Genomic DNA, 20,019 nt, shown 5'->3' with positions numbered 1-20,019 from the left:
CAGACACTGGCGACTGTATGGCGGCATCAGATTCTAAACACCAAAGGGTGGTGTTGTCCATTTCCCCCTGTCTTCTCCACTGTGGTCTGAGGGACTGGGATAGGGAGGGGTGTTGTCATACTATGACGGGTGACTTTGACCGTGACTCCAGTTTCCTGTCTTTTTATTTACAGAGACCCTCAATGCCCCCTCTCCTCTGCTCCCTGGTTACCAGACAACAATAGCAGTGCTTTGACCAGGCAGCCAAGTTTAGTCTTTACACCACGTCATTGGGACTCCTTAGACAATGACCGTAAGGCCCTACAGACACACTGCAGCCTGGTCAGGCTGGCCAGGCACATGACTCAGAGTCTTCTCAATATAACAATACTGCCATTAAGCATTGTTGCCCAATGATGGTTTTGAAAGAGTGGAGGTCAGCGGTTTATGATAAATGATAAATTTGTCAGCAGGCCCCCATTGTTGTGCTGTTGACAAGTGGCAACTGGTCATGACCCATAAGAACCCAGGCTCCCGTTTTGCGATTTTGCTGGTACAATGTTGATGTTTAGCAACCGGACGTTCACAGACATCGCCTGCAACCAGGCGCTTATTGGACAGTACCAGCTGTCAATCACACAAGTGTTCACTTGTATTTGCTGAACTTTGACATCTGTTTTCCTAAAGAGGGGAACATCACTTACAAAATGGACATCCTGATCTATTGAGATCTGAAACTAGTGTTTGAGAACATAATTAGTCAGGAAAGTGTTTACTGGCATTATAAATGGTTAGCCAATGGCCAAGAGGAAAGGAATTGGGCTCGCCGGTCCAGGAAGGGCAAAGGGCTGGGGTGCCCCTGAGCAAGGCACCCAATACTGCTCCCTGGTGGCTATTCATTATATTTTTACTTCTGCATTGGCGTCTTCCGGAGAACTACATCCACTTAGAGCTGTTGGACATGGATGGAAAGAAATTATGAATACTGGAGGTCAACCGATATGGGTTTTTCTGTGGACAGTGCCAAAATCAGTGCAGCCAATTACTTATTAGTAGTAATAGGTACATGCTTTTGTAAAACACACATGGACATGGACACATTGTTTCAAATAATATAATGTATAAACTAAATATTAAGTACTTTAAATAGGCCATTACAAAACTACATGTCTGCGTGAATAAATCCTGTTTTGGTGACTTATCAAGTTTCCAATGCTCCAAGTACAGTCAGTCCTTTTTCGTAAACATTGGTGGAACCACATTTATCACAATATCACAATTACTGCAACATCTGCTACCAAGCATTTCTATGACGGCGCTTGACAAAGAGCCCATTTCTTTACGGAAATCAGTGAGCACAGTATATAATTGAACCCACCGTCAAACATCTCTACTTACTGTGTCCAAGGGCACAGGTGTGTCCGGGGCTGTGGGACCACACATTCTGCTGACCACCAGTCTGGTCGCTGTGACCTCAGCACTGGTAGCTGCTCCCCTGCCCCTTCACTATCATTAGCCTCGCCACACTTCCATGCTGATGCTGGTGACGACCTTGGACAAACACTGCCATGTGAATCCAGTCAGAAGAGTTTAGCGCTCTGCGGGTTCGCGTGCAGGCAAGCCGACGAGCAGAGCGGGAGTGGGTAGGAAACTTCAGCTCACGTGTGGTCACTTGAAACTTTGAAGCGCCGCCGTTTTCAGTTGGGGAAAGAATGACAAAATTATTGAAACAGATGTAGTGGTGGGTCTGTAGCTATAGCAGGGGTAATGGACGTTAAATTATAGTGCTGTGATTCCTTTTGACTGAACGGGTGGTGAGGAGATCAGACGAGCTACAGTAGTGATTATGGTGTCTAATTGTAATTAAAACATTTAACCTCTGTAATCTACAGTTATCATGGAAAATAGGACAAAATAAGGGTGGTATATATGAAACCTGGTTTTAATTACCTTGGCTGCTTTTGCCTGAATTTGCCTGTTTGTCTTTGAGCAGCATAATTCAAAAAGTAAATAACTGATTTTGATGCGTGTGTAGTTCATGGCCCAAGGAAGAAATGATGTGATCTTGGTGGTGAATCAAACACAGAAACGGAGAGGCCCTGCAGGAGATTTGCGCTCTCTGAGTGCCTTCTCTTTTAACCCTGCTCTTACCTTCTTCCAGGAACCAAGTGTTTCTAATGTTACTAGAATGTGAAAACGCACTGGACATAATTGGTTGTGTGTTGACACTGTAAACAGCCTCACAGCATTGGCTCACACTGGCCTTTTGTCACATTGCATTGCAAAATATGTCGAGCTGTGCCTGCGTGCAATCTTTCGCAATTTCTCTCTCTTTTTATTTAATAAAGGTCAAAGTGTGCTGTGTGAACTGAGCCAACTTTTTTTTTTTAAAGACTTTTCCTGGGGGAATGCACAGGCCTGTATCTCATATTTCTGCCCCTGTTCGTCAGCATGGCTCTCTCTAATCATGTAATTGAGGACTTTTCACTCATGAACTCAGGTATGTAATTTGTTTGGTGCCTAAGGCCATGTTAGATAGCGCAATGATTACCAGTAAATGACCTCACTGTATTACTCTATCATGTATAGAGGAAGTAGGAGGGAACTGGTTCTTCTGGGCCTGTGTTGGTGGGAGGAGCCATTGGTGTCTTGTTAGACTGAAGGCCAGTCAGTCAAGTCTTATGTTTCCTGCCAGATGCCACTTCAGTCAAGAGAATAGAGCGAGGAAGCAAGTCAGTCTCAGAAAACTGAAGCCAGTTACTGCTCGTGAAACTTCACAGGATTTCTTTTCAGCTGTGTTTGTTGTTTTTTTAAAAAAAGAAGTAACAATGGGACTATGTTGTTCTGAAAAGCAGAAGAAAAGCTTCGGGTTGCTTACAAGTTGGAAAAAGGTGAGTTAGTTTGGCAGCTGCTTACATTGTGCTTCAGTTTGTGTTGGAGAATGTTGTGAATTAAATAAGGAAAATGTAAATTTCAGCTCAGTTCATTTAATACAAAGATTGAATTTAAAAAAAAAAAGGTTAAACATTGCTGTAAGGATCACCAGGCATGGTTGGTTGTTTCAGCTCACTAAGTGGTCAAATATACGACTCAAAATCACCTATTTATTTTTAGTGCTAATAGAGTTTTTGTTACATCTTAATGAATTATATACATTATAATTATATATATTATATATGTACTATAGATTATATACTTTAATGATTTGTGATGGCTCCAGGTAATATCTACTTTAAATATTCAAATTCAAATTTCATTTTTATGTGGCTTCTCTGCTTATGTTAAAAGGGATGTGTGGCCAAACGTCATTACGTCTTGAGTAATCTATTCTCCCGAGCACTTCTTGTAACCATGCCGTCAGTGCGTGCCGTGTCTCTGCTCAGCTGAACGGCGTGACACCGGGTCACTGACATGTGGCTTCTCTTTCCTCGAGGTCACACAAGTCTGCACTGTTCCGCTGCTTTTCAGTATCAGTTACAAGCTCCCCTCTTAATGGAATAAAGCCGCCTGAATCCAAGCGAAAAAAAATGTTGTCATTACGAGCTCTCTTTGATTTTTATGGACTGGCAGTCTGGCTTGTGAGGGCAGCCAATGCTTTGAAAGTGGTATTCAAGTTTCACAGTCAAGTAGATGTTAGCAGTCTGCTTGACAGCTATTAGACAGCTGCTGAGGCCAGAGACAGTCTGGTCCAGTGTGAAGAGAAAAAAGAGCTCTTTGTGAGAAATAATAAGAGCCTTGGCAAAAGGCATCACCGTTGATTTATTACCTTATAATGTTTGGACACATTATAGAAGCAGCAAAGCACAAACATACATTTGACTGAACCTTTATTCAGTGGTATCAAATGTAAATGCACTGAAATAATAGTTTGTTGTGGTTTTCTATTAGTGTTTATCTTCCCTGACAAGAAAAGCCATTTTGAATCTGTTGTGTGTGGTTGTCCATGCATGTGTGTGTGTGTGTGTGTGTGTGATGTGATGCAATGTGCTCAGGGAAGGGACCACTGCGAGAACAACGGAGGGAGGGGGGTCACGTGACTCTGTTACCACGGCGTTCAGGTTGTCATGCAATTGGTGGTGCACTGGTGGGCTGCAGACTGAGCACCCTCTCACCTGTTTGTCTCCCGTCCCCCCCCCCCCGTTTGTGTCTTCAGCACGCACAGACACGATATCATAGACAATCGTGGACACGGAGAACAATGGAGTCGTGATTCGGGGCTGAGCAGTTGCTAAATTGTTCGACTCTCACTCGGACTCAGAGGCAAACTGACAAATGAATGCCCAGCATTTCCTCCACCATGTGATAAACAGTGTGAAGCCTCCCATTGCGCATTATATATCGGATCTGTTCTGCATTACTGAGCAGGGGGAGCAAATCAAGAAGGGAGGTGGGCTGGAGGGGAGTTAGGGAGAAAGAGCTAGAAAGAGAGGGGAAAAGATGTGGGGGGATTCTCTCGTTTTCTGCAGTGCTGTGCATAGATCAATTTTTAGCAGGAGTGGGAGGCAAAGAGAGAGAGCGAGAGAGACTCCACCAGCCTGTCTGCCACAGGGGACACTTCCACCCTCCTCCTCCTCCCTGCCTTTCTCTGTCCCTCCTTTCCTTTTTCTCCCTCACTCTCATTCCTTCCTTGTTCGCTCAGAGCCTGGGAAGGCTGGATTTCCCCCCGCTGCGTGTCACTGGATAATATTTGGATGGTGGCAAGACGGACCGAGGCAGTGAGAACAAGAGAAAGGAAATTAATTACAGTCAGGGGGGGGGGATTCCATCGCTCTCGTCAGTGGCTTGCAATCCTGGAAAATCATTGAACGACACCATGAGGAGGCGCAGTTGTCCAGGGATGTAGGGGTCCACCACAGCCCCTCTCTTCAGGGTTCAGCAGGGGCATTTTTAGTCTACTGCTGGGAGACGGCGGTTTTGGGGGCGTCTTGAGCTTCAGGCGGTAGCGCTGAGCACAGCCTTGGGGGTCCACTCAGAGAGGAGCATACAGGGCTTCTGCTGGGGAGCACCAGGGGCACAGCACAGCTCAGCACCATGCCTGAGGCCAACTACCTGTTCTCTGTGTCCTGGGGATACATCAAGGTGTGTCCCATAGATGGGATCTGGTGTGTGTGACTGTGTCTGTGTTGTGCGTTGACTGTGGATGCGTTGTATGGGATGATCCTGATATTGTCATCACGCTCTGGCTCAGTGGTTTCTGTTCCTGGAAGAAAACAATGGCGCATTATGTTGCCCTGAAAAAAAACATGAGCATTTTGTGTATCCATCATTACTGCATTACTGTATTTTGTTTGCTGAGATGCGTCGCTATCGAGTGTCTTAGTGGCTAAATTAAACCAGAACCAAGAAGACATAAACACTGACCTTATATGGCACATAAAATAACGTGTTCTCATGGGTCATATTCCATTGGGGGGAAACACAGGAAATGATTTGTCTCTTTTCTTGGAAAACTGCAGTGAACTGATTTGATAAATATGTTTTAAACTGTATAGACCATTTAATCAAAAATATGTATATCTTTTTTTTTGTCTTTTTGCCTCCAGTTCAAGAGGATGCTGAATCGGGAGCTAAGCCATCTGTCTGAGATGAGTCGCTCAGGCAACCAAGTGTCTGAGTACATCTCCAACACCTTCCTAGGTGAGCACTGCGACATGCTCACACAGCACAGACAGCACGCTGCTGATTGTAGCTCAAATGACTGGTTGTGAAAAGGTTGCGAGGTCACCCGGAGCATGAGAAAGTCATAGAGGATGTGCAGCCCTGCTCTGAAACCAGTCCGATCTGGACTCCCCCTCACTCTCACTGCAGAGTGATGTTGAGGGGTGAGGGTGGGGGTTGGGGGGAGTGCATAGGGAGCCATCGGGGTCCAGATAGACACTGCGTTATTCGCTCCTTTGCTTCCTCCACCCTCCAGTCTAATACAATTGATACAAACACGGGGAGAAACTGAGCTCGTATTTGAAGCTTGGTAGCTGACACCTGTCAGGTGGAGAGAGAGCTCCTTTCCTTCCTGTGCTGTGTGGAGGATGTTTTCTGTTTTGTTTTTTTTTCTCACTGCGGTGTATGTGGTGCACACTGACAGACCAAGGGAGTCATGCACTCACACACACACAGAGCTCTCAGCTTTGTGCAGCATGTGAGAATCACACTCAAGCCGACAGTCTTGAATCACATGCTGCAAAATAAAAACAACAAAAAAAAAAACCTTCACACTCGTCAGGTCCCTCGTTGAAATATTAGATTTCAAAACATCCAATTAGCCCTTTATCTTATTATCTTTATATTGGGGTAGTGTTGCATGCATGTGTGTGTAGCAGAGGACATAAGGTTTGCTTGCTAATTAAAAAAGTGCAACTGTCTTGTGTTGTCATTGTTTGCTCAGTACAGTGGCAACACAAGTCAGGATGCTTAACCATCAACGTATAGCTTCATTTATTTCTTGTTTCTGGCTTAACTCTTTTCTTTTTTTTCTTTCTTTTTTTTCCTCCAGACAAACAAAATGAGTTGGAGCTTCCATGCCCAGTTCCAAAGTCCAGGGAAAGGAAGAGGAGGCAGGGCCAGCAGCAGCAGCATGGTGGGATGATGAGTCAGATCAGCGGGGTGAGGAAGGTCAGCCACACGCCCAGCATCACCGGGAGCAGTGGCAACCGCTTTGGGGTCAAGACGGACCAGGAGGAGCTGTTGTCAAAGGTCGGTGATTGACAGATGATGTTGTAAATATGGATCGCATGGGTTGGCTCAGACACTTACAGCCGTCTCATCTGTTCTCTAACAGGACCTGGAACACATCAACAAATGGGGACTGAATATCTTCAGAGTGGCCGAGCACTCCCACAACCGACCGCTCACATGTATCATGTACACAATCTTCCAGGTCAGTGTCTGAGACTTTAAAAGAGCGTGAAAACGTGCAAACAGCACTCATCGGTCATCCACCACGGCCTTGTTTTTCCTCATTCGATTGCTCTCCCGTCACATGCAGGAGCGAGACCTGATGAGGACGTTCAAGATTCCAACCGACACCTTTGTGACGTTCATGCTGACCCTGGAGGGCCACTACCACTCTGACGTGGCGTACCACAACAGCCTGCACGCCGCCGACGTAGCCCAGTCCACACACATCCTCCTGTCCACACCTGCGCTGGATGTAAGTGACTCAACTCAAGAGCAGAACGTTTGTTATCAGCCACAGTGTGATGCAGAGGCAGCATCTTTTCACCTGCAGTAACCATGTACATATATGGTAAAAATATGAGACACTATTCACATGCGGCACAATGGCCCCGCGCCTTTTTTCCCAGGCCGCTTGGAACGACGCGATGAGTCACCATTACTGGCATAGCCATGTAAATGCATGCCTTAGAGGATGACACCTGTCTATTACCTAACCCTGTTGAGCCAGTTTATTGTGAAGCGTGAAAGCTCATCACTTTTTTTTCTTCAAACGCAGGCGGTCTTCACTGACTTGGAGATCCTGGCAGCCGTATTTGCTGCAGCCATCCATGACGTGGACCACCCAGGTGTGTCCAACCAGTTCCTCATCAACACCAGTAAGTTCTCTTTACCGACGCTTTCCTGTCACACGTGAAGAACACTGATTTGTTTAGTCTGTGTTGCATAACAGGAAATAAATGGGCATCAATATTTGCATGGTTTAATGGGCTATGTCTCCCATCAAACCGTGTCTTATTGTGGGTTTTTGAATGGTTACCATGGCTACCTAACCTGGGTTTTGAAAGCGAGTGCTCTATTTAATTTCTCCCTTTCTGCCGTTCCTTCCTCTAGACTCTGAGCTGGCTCTGATGTACAATGATGAGTCAGTGCTGGAGAACCACCACTTGGCTGTGGGCTTCAAGCTGCTGCAGGAAGACAACTGCGACATCTTCCAAAACCTCACAAAGAAGCAGCGGCAGTCACTGCGGAGAATGGTCATAGACATGGTGAGGAAGCATCTGAGACAGTTAAAGGCTTTCAGTGTGATGTCCCGGCTGCTCCGTAGCTCCGATCCTGAGTTATTTCTCAAACTGTTCTCTTTGTCTTTTCTCCGTCTTCTAGGTTTTGGCGACTGACATGTCCAAACACATGAGTCTGTTGGCCAATCTGAAGACAATGGTGGAAACCAAGAAGGTGACCAGCTCTGGAGTCCTGCTGCTGGACAACTACACAGACAGAATGCAGGTAAGAGGCATGCCTCAAGTTCACGACAGTTTCAAACACACCAGAGAGATACAGTACGCTTAAATTGTTGTTTTGTTTTGGGTGTTTTTCCTGCAGGTTTTGCGAAACATGGTTCACTGTGCAGACCTCAGCAACCCCACCAAACCTCTGGATCTGTACCGGCAGTGGACGGACAGGATCATGGATGAGTTCTTCCACCAGGGAGACAGAGAGAGGGAACGGGGAATGGAGATCAGCCCCATGTGTGACAAACACACAGCTTCAGTAGAGAGAACACAGGTAGAGGAGACACACACACACACACACACACACGTCCAGCTTCAGAAAAAAGGAGGTTATTGTGATTCCATGTCCTAATCACATTGTGCTTGTTTGTTTTTCCAGGTTGGCTTCATTGACTACATCGTCCACCCGCTGTGGGAGACGTGGGCTGACCTGGTGCACCCTGATGCCCAGGACATCCTCGACACACTTGAGGACAACAGGAACTGGTACCAGAGTATGATCCCACAAAGCCCCTCTTCTCCCTTCTACGCTAGTGTCAGAGAAGGAGGCCCACAGGAGGAGGTGGAGGGCGGACCTGGGATGAGCAAATTTCAGTTTGAAGTGACGCTGGATGAGCAGGACACAGAGGAAGGAGATAATGAGGGAGGGATGATGGAGACGACGGATGGATTTGATGTTCTGACACTCCAAAATCTTCCCTCTGACCAGGACGGGACTGAAACAACAACGCGCGACGTCTCCCCGGCGGAAACATAGCCGAACTGATTGCGTTTAGAGAGTGCAGCATGTTTTGTGCTGTTTTTTGGCTTCCATTTTATTGCAGTGGAGGAATCCTGCAATCTGGCTCTTTGGAGCCGTCTGGTTAAGAGGGCCTAACTAAATGTGGGTCGCCTCAGCAAGCAAGGCTGGGAAACCCTGGGGCAGTTTGATTTTTAAGCCCTCGAAGGGAGCAGAAAGAGTGTAGCCTCTGTCGTTTAAAGAAGGGACTACCGTGCGACCGTCAGCGGCAGGACGGAATCTTGGTCCTCGCGGTCAAATGACGTGACACAGCTGATAAGAATCAGTGTACTAGGACAAGCGAGATGTTCAAAACTTGCACTTCAGGACACTTTTTATCTTCAGTTGTTGTATCGTGTTGGGGTTGGATTCCACCTGGTTAAGTGTGTCCAACCAAAACTACTGGTCAACAAGATATTTGTATTCAATACGTTTTTTTTTCTAACACGTCGAAAGAAAAGTTGTGTGCCTTTTTTTTTTTTGTCCCTTGTGTTTTTATAATTTATTGAACACATTCATGTAGTTGTGAAATGTGTCCAATTTTCTACAGAGAGGACATTTTTGTCTCACACAGTCTTCCTAATGTTCTGGCAATAGTATAAGCTTGTTCTCACAAAGGAGTTCAGTGGAGGTATTTCAATAATCAGTTCACTTCCTGGCACAGTTTGCACTTTGTGGCATATGGGGTGGGGGGGGTGGGGGGGGGCATCAGTCATTTACAGAATCAACTGGTTTATCCAGCTTTGTTTTTCAATAAGTCATTACACGAGTATTTAAATAGCTTATGTAACAGATTATTTGAACGTGGAAATAAAAAAACGTTCTGTGTAGTTTTTGGTCCAAAAACAAAGAAAATTCCAAAGATTCTGTACAGAAAGCACTTTGATAAATTCACTGCCACTTCTAAAATGCTGTAGATGGTCTCGAGTCAAAACGTCCAACTTCCGAGCCAAACTGATCCGTCACGTTATCCCGTGGCCAAACCAAACCATAAGACAAGTGACGGTAAATTGCCGAGCGAAATTGACCACAAATAATCAAATAAAAATATCAATTTCACGCCAGTCAGGCAGAACTGACGAGTTCTATCGTCTCTAAGAAACTCAAACAAAGCCCAGTTCCCTAAAAATGTCATCACGTCGTATTGTGCATACAAACACCTGTTGTGGTTTCCTGATGTTACATCCTGGAGAATACGCTTCACACCATTTTTTTGAACTTTTGAATGACTGTACGACTGTGCGCGCACAATTTAAAGAGACACCGATCAGTGATAAACTTCTATCTCGTAGTTTATTATTCCAGCACTTTGAATATGTCGGCAGGTTCGCAGCTGGTTGCCGATCTGTCTGTCAACACTACCTTAAAGGTACCACATTGTGAGGGTGCAGCCCCTTCAGACTAAGGGGGCGTGTGTGTATGTGTGTGTGTGCATGCATGTGTGTATGTGAGTGGTTACACAGTAGCACAATCTTGTTGCACCAAGCTGTGTTTTTGTGCTTTTCTTTATTTTTTTTTGTAAGAGTGTATTTATTATCTTTTCCTTGTACATGACAATATTGACATTGAGGTTGATACCGATTGATAATATTCACTGTATATTTGTTTATTATTTATATTATGCACTGCCGTGTGTTTGAACGAACTCGTCCGGCGGTTCTAAATCCTTGTTCTTGATCGAGGTTATCGCTGTTCAGTTTCATCGCAGTCGAATGACGTTCGGTTTGAAGATTTCAGCCAGAAACGTTTGTACAGTCTGAACCAACAACACCTCACACGAGGTGCCGAAGATGCTTCTTTTTTTTCTTTTTTTTTTTGTTTCTGGCAGATTATGAACTCTGGATATTTACTGCAGTATATTGTGTACGGTGACGGGTCATTGTACAGCTTTAGGAATATTTGCTGAAATATCTGACATTGTTTCAAATGTATTTTTTCAGTGTTTTTCCTCACAATATATGGTCAATCGGTGTATGTTGTGCTCAGCAAATGTTTTCTATCAGATTATTAAAATGGGCATGTATTACAGAAGGCTGTTGTCTGTGTGTTACTGGAGAACAAGAGGAAAGGGGCGATTTTGCATTAGCGACACCGCTAACCGCTGATTTATGTGGTTAGAGAGAGACATGGTACACATTGTATAGTCATTCATCAGTTTTTTTCAATTTGGGAAGACCCAGGTTAGTTAAATAAATTGCTGTTTCATTTTATGTTAGGGTTAAATGAGGGGTCATTTTATTTATTTTACAACCCAAAAAAAATAGATTTCCCATGACCTGGTCTCTGGGAAGGAATGGCCTACAAACAAAGACAAACAACCATTCAAACTCTCACTCACTCACTCACTCACACCTACAGGCAATTAACCTAATCCTATTCTTCATGTCTTTGAAGTATCGATAAACCGGATTATCCAGGGAAAACACAAGTAAACACAACCAAAGTAAACACAACCAAATTCACAAACTCAATTCAAAATGGAAAAACCACCACCTTTTTCTGTTTTACCCTCATCACAAAAACAGAATGTTACAGTAATGCTGAAGTACTGAACACAATTGCATCACGACTGAAAAAGCTGCCAAGTCTATGTCATCCGAGAATAGTAATTATACAGAACAATTATACACGACACAGGTCATTGATGCTTTAGAAACACCTTCACAAAGACAGCCTTACAATTAGATCATAATGGCAGATTGTGGTTCTTCATTGACGTCATAGCTCCAGTTTAGCAACTCAGCGGGGGAAAAACCAGGTGAAACTGACAGATGGAGGAAAATAGCTTGGTTCAGTCATTCAGTCACTTCCCTGTTGTGACACCAGTGACATCTCCTCCCTCTGAAATGACTGCGCTGGGACTGGACACAGAGCCAGCGATGTAAACAGGAAACGTAGAGATAGCTGTGCTATGTGCAGAGCCCGTAGGGCATTCACTCTCCCACAGCCAAAAGCACCTTGACCCACTGATAAGCATCTGGAATACGTGATCAGAAGGAGGGCATGTGGACTAGAATTAGCAAGAAGGCAGATGGATTATACAGCTTTCAGTGCCTGACAGAGGAGGGAAGACTAGAGACGTTTACTGATATAATCTCTTTATATTCTGCGTCAGCTCACTGACTTTTATGGTTACGGGGCCAGTTTGGGAGGTTGATAAACCTTTATAAATACTTCAGGATTGTAGTTAGTTGGCAAGTGAACTTGTTTGAGTTTTCTTGAAGACGTTTCACTTCTCACCCAAGTTGCTCCTTCAGCCCCGACTGACTGTTTACTGAGCAGGTAAACATCCCCAAAGATGTTGAATATGGAGATTCCCAGCAGTCAGGCAGGACTGAAGAAGCCTGTTGGACGAGAAAAGAAAACATGAAGCAAAGTCCACAGCAACATCATTTAGATGGCTGCAAGTCATACGTGTGTTTGCACAAGTGCATAATTGCTTTAGAATAGAACTTGTGGTGGTTTTCATCGCCTAACAACAGATCTTTAATATGTATATCAGTATCACAGAAGCCACTATCTTGCACAGACATGTTGCTACAGAAGCCCACAAGATATCGTAAAAGATTTAGTATGCAAATGACCAAAAATAATAAATCTGATGCATAAAAGAACAAAGAAGACGGAGGAAACTGCAGAAAGAGTAGAAAAATGGAGAGTTGTTCAATTCTTCCTGGTATGCTGATTAACCAAGTAACACAGGGAAGAACTCATGTGTAAACTGTATCAAACACTGCTTACATGTAGCATATTAGAAAAGTGTAAAGATCAGGGGAGGTTACATGTTACAAAAAGAGTCATCCGCTCAATTGTCCTTGACTGGCAGACATTATCTCATTGACTTCCTATTTTGTCCTTCTGCTTGGGGCCCTGAAATTCCTTGAAATGCCTGTTCTACGAGAGAAATGACGATTATAATAATCCCCTGCTGTACTGCTGCTGCCGTTCAGGACACTGTCATGTAGTCTATTGCCTTCATTTGGGAACCGGGTCATTAAAAGGTGCTAATTATTGAGCTACGGAAATTACATGGTACGATGAAGTTGGCAGAAGCCCTTTCTCAATGTAATAAATGATGCTAAGAAATTAGAATTCGCATTGGAAATGGCTCTGGGTGTGGGACGTATAATTAACGAACTGTCGACAGCATGATTGACACTTTGTAAACTCTGTTTACTCTGGTGTTTATGGATACTTGGATGACAATAGGAAACTAAAACCCTCCTTCTCTTCCTTTGATATTGTGCAAAAAAGATGTGAGTGTTTATGGTAAACACCCGCACAGACAGGGACGAGTGATTTCCATGATGGTGGTCCGTAGTAACACAGCAACTGGCAGCTTGTTTTTGAAAGTCTATGACAAGTTTTGTGGTGTGCTGGTGGTTGACGTCAACAGGGCGAAGGCGGACTTCCCCCAGCAACAGCAGCTCCGTCTGTGAACCGGCTGAGTTCATGCTGAGCCAGAGGCTCTGACTGCAAGTGGATCCAGCTGAGAACCAGTCAGCCTCCTTTCTCCACTCTACCAGCCAGGACCTGAAAGGGCCCACGGCTTGGGGCCAAGGCGAGAGAGGAAGAGAACCACTTCCAGCAAAACAAACCTCTCTCCATATCCACTTTACAAAAACAAATGTCTTCCTGGAGTTTCTCCTGGACAGCTGCTGTTTGTTTTTAGTCAGGCTGACAGTAAGGACTGAAGTCAACTGGGCAGTCAGTGGGGGGAATACAGGCGAACATGTGGCCTTCCAGGATAATTCAATAGTGGCTCAGGCGAGTGTGTGTAGATGGCAGAGAGGAGGAGACAGATGGGCGAGGAAGTCAGCAGAAAAACACAGTTCTGCCCTGCTCCTAAAAATGATTAATCTGGAAAAAGTACCCATGAATCAATGAGGCCGTTTGTGTGTGTGTGTGTGTGTACTTATATTTGTTGCCTCTTTAGGACATTTTCTGCCATAAACACTGACCTTGTCAGGACAAGTAGTCCTAAAGTCCTAAAACCTGATTCTAATGAGGCAGAACCTCATATCCGAGGAACCGGTTAAGTTTAAAGGTAACATTTAAATTGTGGTTACATTAAAGTTAGGGTTAGGCATTCATAGGTTATTAACTAGGGATAATTAACTATCATTAACTACAGATTACACTTTGTTTAGGCTGTCCAAATGAAGGGGGGTCGATGCAGTGAACTAAGAAGAATAGCTGTGTGTGTGTGTGAGTGAATCAAGGTTTATGACAATTACAGGATACATCCTTCCCATGAACATGTCACAAATCACCGAGCTATCAGACATGCTGACAGATATGGCAGCGTTTCTCCCAAATTATCTTTGCCTTTGCATGCAACTGTCTTAAATAGGTCTTCAATACACAGACCGTGTATGGCAGCAAATACAGAGTTTTCTCCTCTTTTCATGAGGTGAAGGAGGATTAGGCATGCAAATGTGAATAACATTAATCAGTGTTGGCATTAATCGCAGTTAGATATGTAGAGTTTGTGCTAATCCTGGGTGACAGATGTATTTTTTTTATGTGTGATCTTGAAATATTTCTTTGAAAAGAAAATGCTGATATTTGACAGAATTTCAAAAGCAAAAGTGTGTGCTTTGATGTAGAATCATGTATGTATAAGATTATTCAGACAATACCACAGCCATTGTGCGCCATAATAAAGCTAAAGGTTGTCCTACCTGCATGTGTTCAAGTATGAGTTTGTTTTTTAATGAGGTCTGCAGAGGTGGAAAGAGTACTGAAATATTCCACTCCAGTAAAAGTACCACTTTTTTGATAACATTGTACTTAAGTACAAGTAAAAGGGCTGGTCTAAAGATGTACTGTGAAAAAGTAGCTTGTTTAAAATGTACTCAGAATAAAAGTTACTTGGTTACTTTTTAAACAAGGTTGGGGTTCTTTCTTGTGTCGTGCAAAAAGGACAAGGGGACACGAATCTCACATGAATTGGAAAGGCAAACCTTTACGAATTAAAGTGCTGACAAAATAAAACACGTAGACACGTAATGTATCAGTCAAGATGGGTCAAAGGTCACAAGTGCTTTCACGTTCTCCTTAATTAGCGCCAACTCACCTGTCCTCATCATTCACTGCCAATGTTTCTGGTATGTGAATTTGATTTATTTATTTATTTATTTATTTATTTATTTATTTAAATTCAGACCAACATTAAAATGACTTTAAATACACAAAAAAACCTACTCAATTACAGCAATGCAGGTAAATGTAATTCATTACTTTCCACCTGTGGTGGTATATTTGTATGTAAGCAAGTATGTGGCACTGGGTTGTTGTTTTTCCTGTGTCTTTAAGGCTTGTCTGTGTCAAATCACATTTAATCACGATGCATTTAAGGACGTGACATTTGTGCCAATTCCTTGGGGCTCTTTACCCAGCATGCAGCCCTGCACAAGGATTGTTTAAACATGGCAGGGAACCTCACTGTGGAGCTGAAGAGCAACACGAGCGCAAGCACACTGTCATCTTTGGCCACGGATGAAAAAAACATTCAAATAAACATCAAAAAAACACACCACTGGAGTCCTACATGCACAGTTAAAGATGACACATTTGCATTTGGGGACATACTGTAGTTAGTTTGTCGCAGACAGTGGTGGAAACCCTCCACACTTAATGATAATAATAATAACTGACTATATCTGATTATGCGTGTGCAGACGCACAAACTAAATCCAAACATCAGATATGTGGATGTTGCATCAACACACATAATGGGCTTCACTGTGGAGTTTGCTTTCACAGTGAAGCCGATCAAGATAAGGGTCGAATGCAAACCAAATCCTCATGTCCCTCTCGTGGGGTTTTGACCGAATCAATGGCCGTCCTTATTTGACACAGAGATAAACGAGAGACGGGGGGGGGGGGGGAGACGGAGAGTGAAATAGAGAGGGAGAGGAAAGGGGAGCATGTGGCTCTGAAGCTCTTTGGTGTGTCAAAGTGAGCAAGTGCGTGGGAGCAGGTTCTCAACATGCACAGACTGTGGGAGAGAGAGCGAGAGATAGGAGACCTCGACACTGTGGAAATATCAAATATGTCATATGCGTACGGGTGTGATAAACAAAGCAATCTGGCTGCCGTCAAATGTAAACTCCTGAGACGCTCTCAAAGCTCATGCAGATCTCAATCTGTCCCTCAGTGTCTCACATTGTCTCTCTCTCTCTCTCTCTCTCACCACAAGCAAAAAAACAACATAAAAAGTAATTGTTAAATAGAAAATATGTCAAAACCACAAGTAATCTGAGGCTTTGAGGATTTTTAAACGCCTTAAAGACTGTTTAAATTTAGTGTGGGCTTTGGATTAGTGTTTCAGACTTAGTAAACAATGTGTCACTGCTGCCCTGATGTAAAGATAAGGTTGTTTTTTACCAGCAATACCAGCATTGTCCTTTCCATAACAAGTTTCCCATTGAGAATACAAACAATAAAGCTGCACGTGTTTGATGGCAAAGATACTGAGCACCTACAGTAGGTGTTTTTTGTTATTAAACACAAAATAAATTAGCAAGATTACCTTGCTTTTACAAAAATAATAGCAATACCTGTGTGTTTAAAATAACACAGAAATACTGTACATACACGTATATACATCCTTACAATTAAAAAATACATTCTATTAATTAAATAAAATCACCATATAATATATAAGATAATTATATAATTTAATATATATAATATAATATATAATTCACAACTAATTATCTAACTCCACCATCCACCATTTTATTTTGCTGTAAATAATGATGCTTTTAATAATAAAAAAAACAGCACAGTAATATTAAGTGGGTCATTCTGATCAGTACATTTAACTTCTCTCATCCTTTAAAAGAAAATCATATTGAAACTATGATTTTTCTCGTCATCGCACAATAGATTAGTCAGAGGCTTATTCTTGTTCTGTTGTGAATTCCAGTAAGGATCTGAGAGCGTCACAGTCTGGAGGCTCTGACCCGGCTTCCTCTGTGCCCACTGGACTGCACTCTATTAGCGGAGTGATAAGGCCGCAGCATTTCCCCCTCCACCCTGACCATGGCAGACAGCTGCTCTGCACCCCCAGCTGCTCGGCAGCAGCCGTCTCAAACGAGAACTCGGCAGCATGTTGCTCTCGAGTGGAGCTGATGAAGGATGTAGATAAGAGGGGCTGTTGTGACTGGGGTGGCCGAAAAGCAAAATATGATCATGGTATGATAGCTTACTGTAAGCAGGGCGGGTGTTTGTGTACCTGTGTGTCTGCATGTGCGGAATGTGTGCATAGTGTGCGTTGTAAACAAGCCTGTAGTGCACAATGCACAGTAGTGGAAAAATTGCTCATATCCCTAATGCAAGTATCTGCAATAATCTGTGAAGTCTTATCAGCGGATTGCTTTTAAAGCTGTAGTGCGTCTCTTTTAAATATAAATAAATGCCTGTTACATTTTAAACATTGTCAAACAAGTTCAAGGTATGTTAGTCTGACTAAGGTTAACTCTATTTTAGTCAGACTAACGTGTTTACATGACACTAAGGAAACCAAATTATTACTTAGTCCGACTAATAATCAGACTTTTAACATACACGTAAACACACTAAGTGTTTGTCAATACAGTGGTGTTTAGGACTTGTGTCGTCTGGCAACATTTCCATGCTGCACACAAGGAGTGATTCTCTTTATGTCAAGACAGAGGGAGACAACAGCAATATTGTGCTACTAAAGCGAGATGGCGGTAAACAGGTCTGAGTATGACTGAAAGCACAAAGAAGCACCCAGGAAAACTTTCAGAAGTGTTTTCTACTGCTCAGAAAAACTACTAATAGACTGATGCTTCTTTTTCCTGCTTGCCACTGTGCTGCCGCTGTATACACACAAACGCTCCCTCGATCAGGTGTGATAGTATTGTTTGACAGAGCCTGTTTTCAGATGATGGACACAGATACAAATAGTGTAACATTGTCTCTAGAGAATAATAACATCAGCAACAACAAAGACCAAATGTTACACACTGCAGCTTTAATAAAGGCTCACACACATACTGATACATACCGTAGAATCAAGACACTGCTATAGTTTAAACTTCTCCATTCACAGTGGAATGTGGACGCTTATCGACAAGTGATCACCAACAGTTTTATCCTGCGAAAAAAGTAGAATGACCTCATTATAATGTGACATAAAAACCTGTACGTTCAGTAAAGTATGTGACATGCCACCAGCACTGATCCTGTCTGAGTGTTATAATGCCATGTGTGTTTCACAAACCTTTAGACACCACTAAAGGCAGAGGGGCAACAACATGTAAACGTTGTCTATGTGGTTTTAAAAAACGCAGGTGAGCTTACATGTGAAAGTCCAGGTGTCATAGGGCAGCGTGGAAGACGGGCCTACGTGCAGATCAGCAAGACACCAAGGATGCCATGCCTTGTCTCCACTCTACCATGTCAGTCAGTCTCATTAAGGCCCGGGGAGAAGTGAGGCCACTTTTCCTGTCGCTCCTTCTCTGTTCCCAGGCTTTTACTGGGCCAGAACAAAACCCACACATGAGAGAGTTCAAAGCGTGCACCTTTATCTGTCTGTTTACAAAGCCTCCTCTGCAATGCCATTAGCAGGTGAATGGAAAAGTTAGTATCAGTGAGAGCAAATGGAAGATCTCTATTTACTTTGAAGTCACGCTCACACAGGGGCCCGTAGGCAAGCATGTGCTATCAATGCTCTCCTTCTCTGCATGACACACAGCTATTGATGATGGCACAGATGGTTTACACACTGGGTTAATTTAAGCATGTTTACAAGAGAATGGAGGGTGGTCTGGAGAAGTATGTCTTTCTTTTTCTTAACTCTTTTTTTGGGAGTGGTATGAGAAAACTGTCACTACCTCCACATACATTCTACACAAAGTAAAGACAATATAGTAATTGCAAACATTTTTATTGTCAGTACATGTTGATGTGATTCAATTCCATTGGCCTTGATATTTGAGGTTTTTGTTCAATTCCTTGAACTAAATCTGTTTACACAGTCACATTTCGATGACTTGTTTTCCTTTTGAGGACAAAAAAAAAAGTCCCCACAACGTAAATTACGACATTTTAAGGTGATGACCTGTTTTAAAGCTAAGAGTAAGTCTCCAGGAAATGAATGTAAGTCAACGCAATGTCCTGTGAAGTCATCAGTGTACGTATGTGTGTGTGTGTGTGTAATGTAGATTGTGAAACATGTCACCTCAGATCTAAGAGAGTCAAGCGTTGTACCAACATCCATCAGACTCATTGATGATTGATATACGTATACATTTTAAATGGCAGAAGAAGAACAGAAATGTTCTTATTTAATACTTTTAATACATGATGAACAGTTGAATACTCACTGGATTGTGTTGATGTGATGGTTATGACATGCACTGATACTTTTACACCGTTCCTATTATTATTAGACAATTATTATTTCATTGTCTACGGCTTTATCCTACCCATGTAGGTCGCAGGGGGCTGTAGCCAATCCCAGTTGACATACAGTAGGGCAAACAGCGTGTCCATCACGGGACCAACACACAGAAACACACAACAACTGTTCACTCACACATTCACACCCATGGTCAATTTAGAGTGTCCAATTAACCTTTTTGGACTGTGGGAGGAAACTGGAGTACCTGAAGAAAAACATGCTATAAAACCGATAAGAATACAGAAGAGGATTAGGGTCAAATGTAAAAAAAGAAAAGGAAAACAGCCTGACTTCTGAGATTAAAGTTTTACACTTTTTCTCAGATTATTATTATTATTATTATTATAATTATTATTATTATTATGATTATTATTATTATTATCATTAGTAGTAGTGTAATAACAAAGCAGCTAATGAAGGATTAAATGCTAGATTAAAGCATCTGGGCGCATTGTACTCCAATTACTCCAATCTCTGTGAGATGAATAAAGTATCTCTCTCTCTCTAATTATATTTTAACAGTGCAACAGTGACACTCTGTGGTCAAACAGAGAACGACCACAGTTACGCTTCACATGCAAGGAATCATAGACGCCAGCAGGCGTCGCTGTTTAGTCACACTGTGGCCGCAGAGGCAG

The 20,019-nt window shown here is 43.0% G+C and overlaps 1 protein-coding gene across 2 annotated transcripts in view; it reads left to right on the top strand.

Moving 5' to 3' along the window:
* The window catches only part of LOC131461161 (cAMP-specific 3',5'-cyclic phosphodiesterase 4B-like), a 57,486-nt gene extending 46,515 nt beyond the window's left edge, over positions 1–10,971 (top strand). For both annotated transcript variants that reach the window (XM_058632209.1, XM_058632216.1), the window contains 9 exons: positions 5,523–5,616; positions 6,470–6,669; positions 6,755–6,853; positions 6,962–7,126; positions 7,430–7,529; positions 7,765–7,919; positions 8,035–8,157; positions 8,254–8,436; positions 8,542–10,971. In XM_058632209.1, the coding sequence (XP_058488192.1) occupies positions 5,523–5,616; positions 6,470–6,669; positions 6,755–6,853; positions 6,962–7,126; positions 7,430–7,529; positions 7,765–7,919; positions 8,035–8,157; positions 8,254–8,436; positions 8,542–8,919 (1,497 nt within the window). In that variant the 3' untranslated portion in view covers positions 8,920–10,971. The remainder of the gene's footprint in view (positions 1–5,522; positions 5,617–6,469; positions 6,670–6,754; positions 6,854–6,961; positions 7,127–7,429; positions 7,530–7,764; positions 7,920–8,034; positions 8,158–8,253; positions 8,437–8,541) is intronic.
* The last annotated feature ends 9,048 nt before the right edge of the window (positions 10,972–20,019 follow it).

Source organism: Solea solea, chromosome 1 (genome assembly GCF_958295425.1).
Source record: "Solea solea chromosome 1, fSolSol10.1, whole genome shotgun sequence".
Lineage (NCBI taxonomy): Eukaryota > Metazoa > Chordata > Actinopteri > Pleuronectiformes > Soleidae > Solea > Solea solea.
The sequence above is the reverse complement of the archived record's forward strand: the minus strand, read 5'-3'. Positions and strand labels throughout refer to the sequence as shown.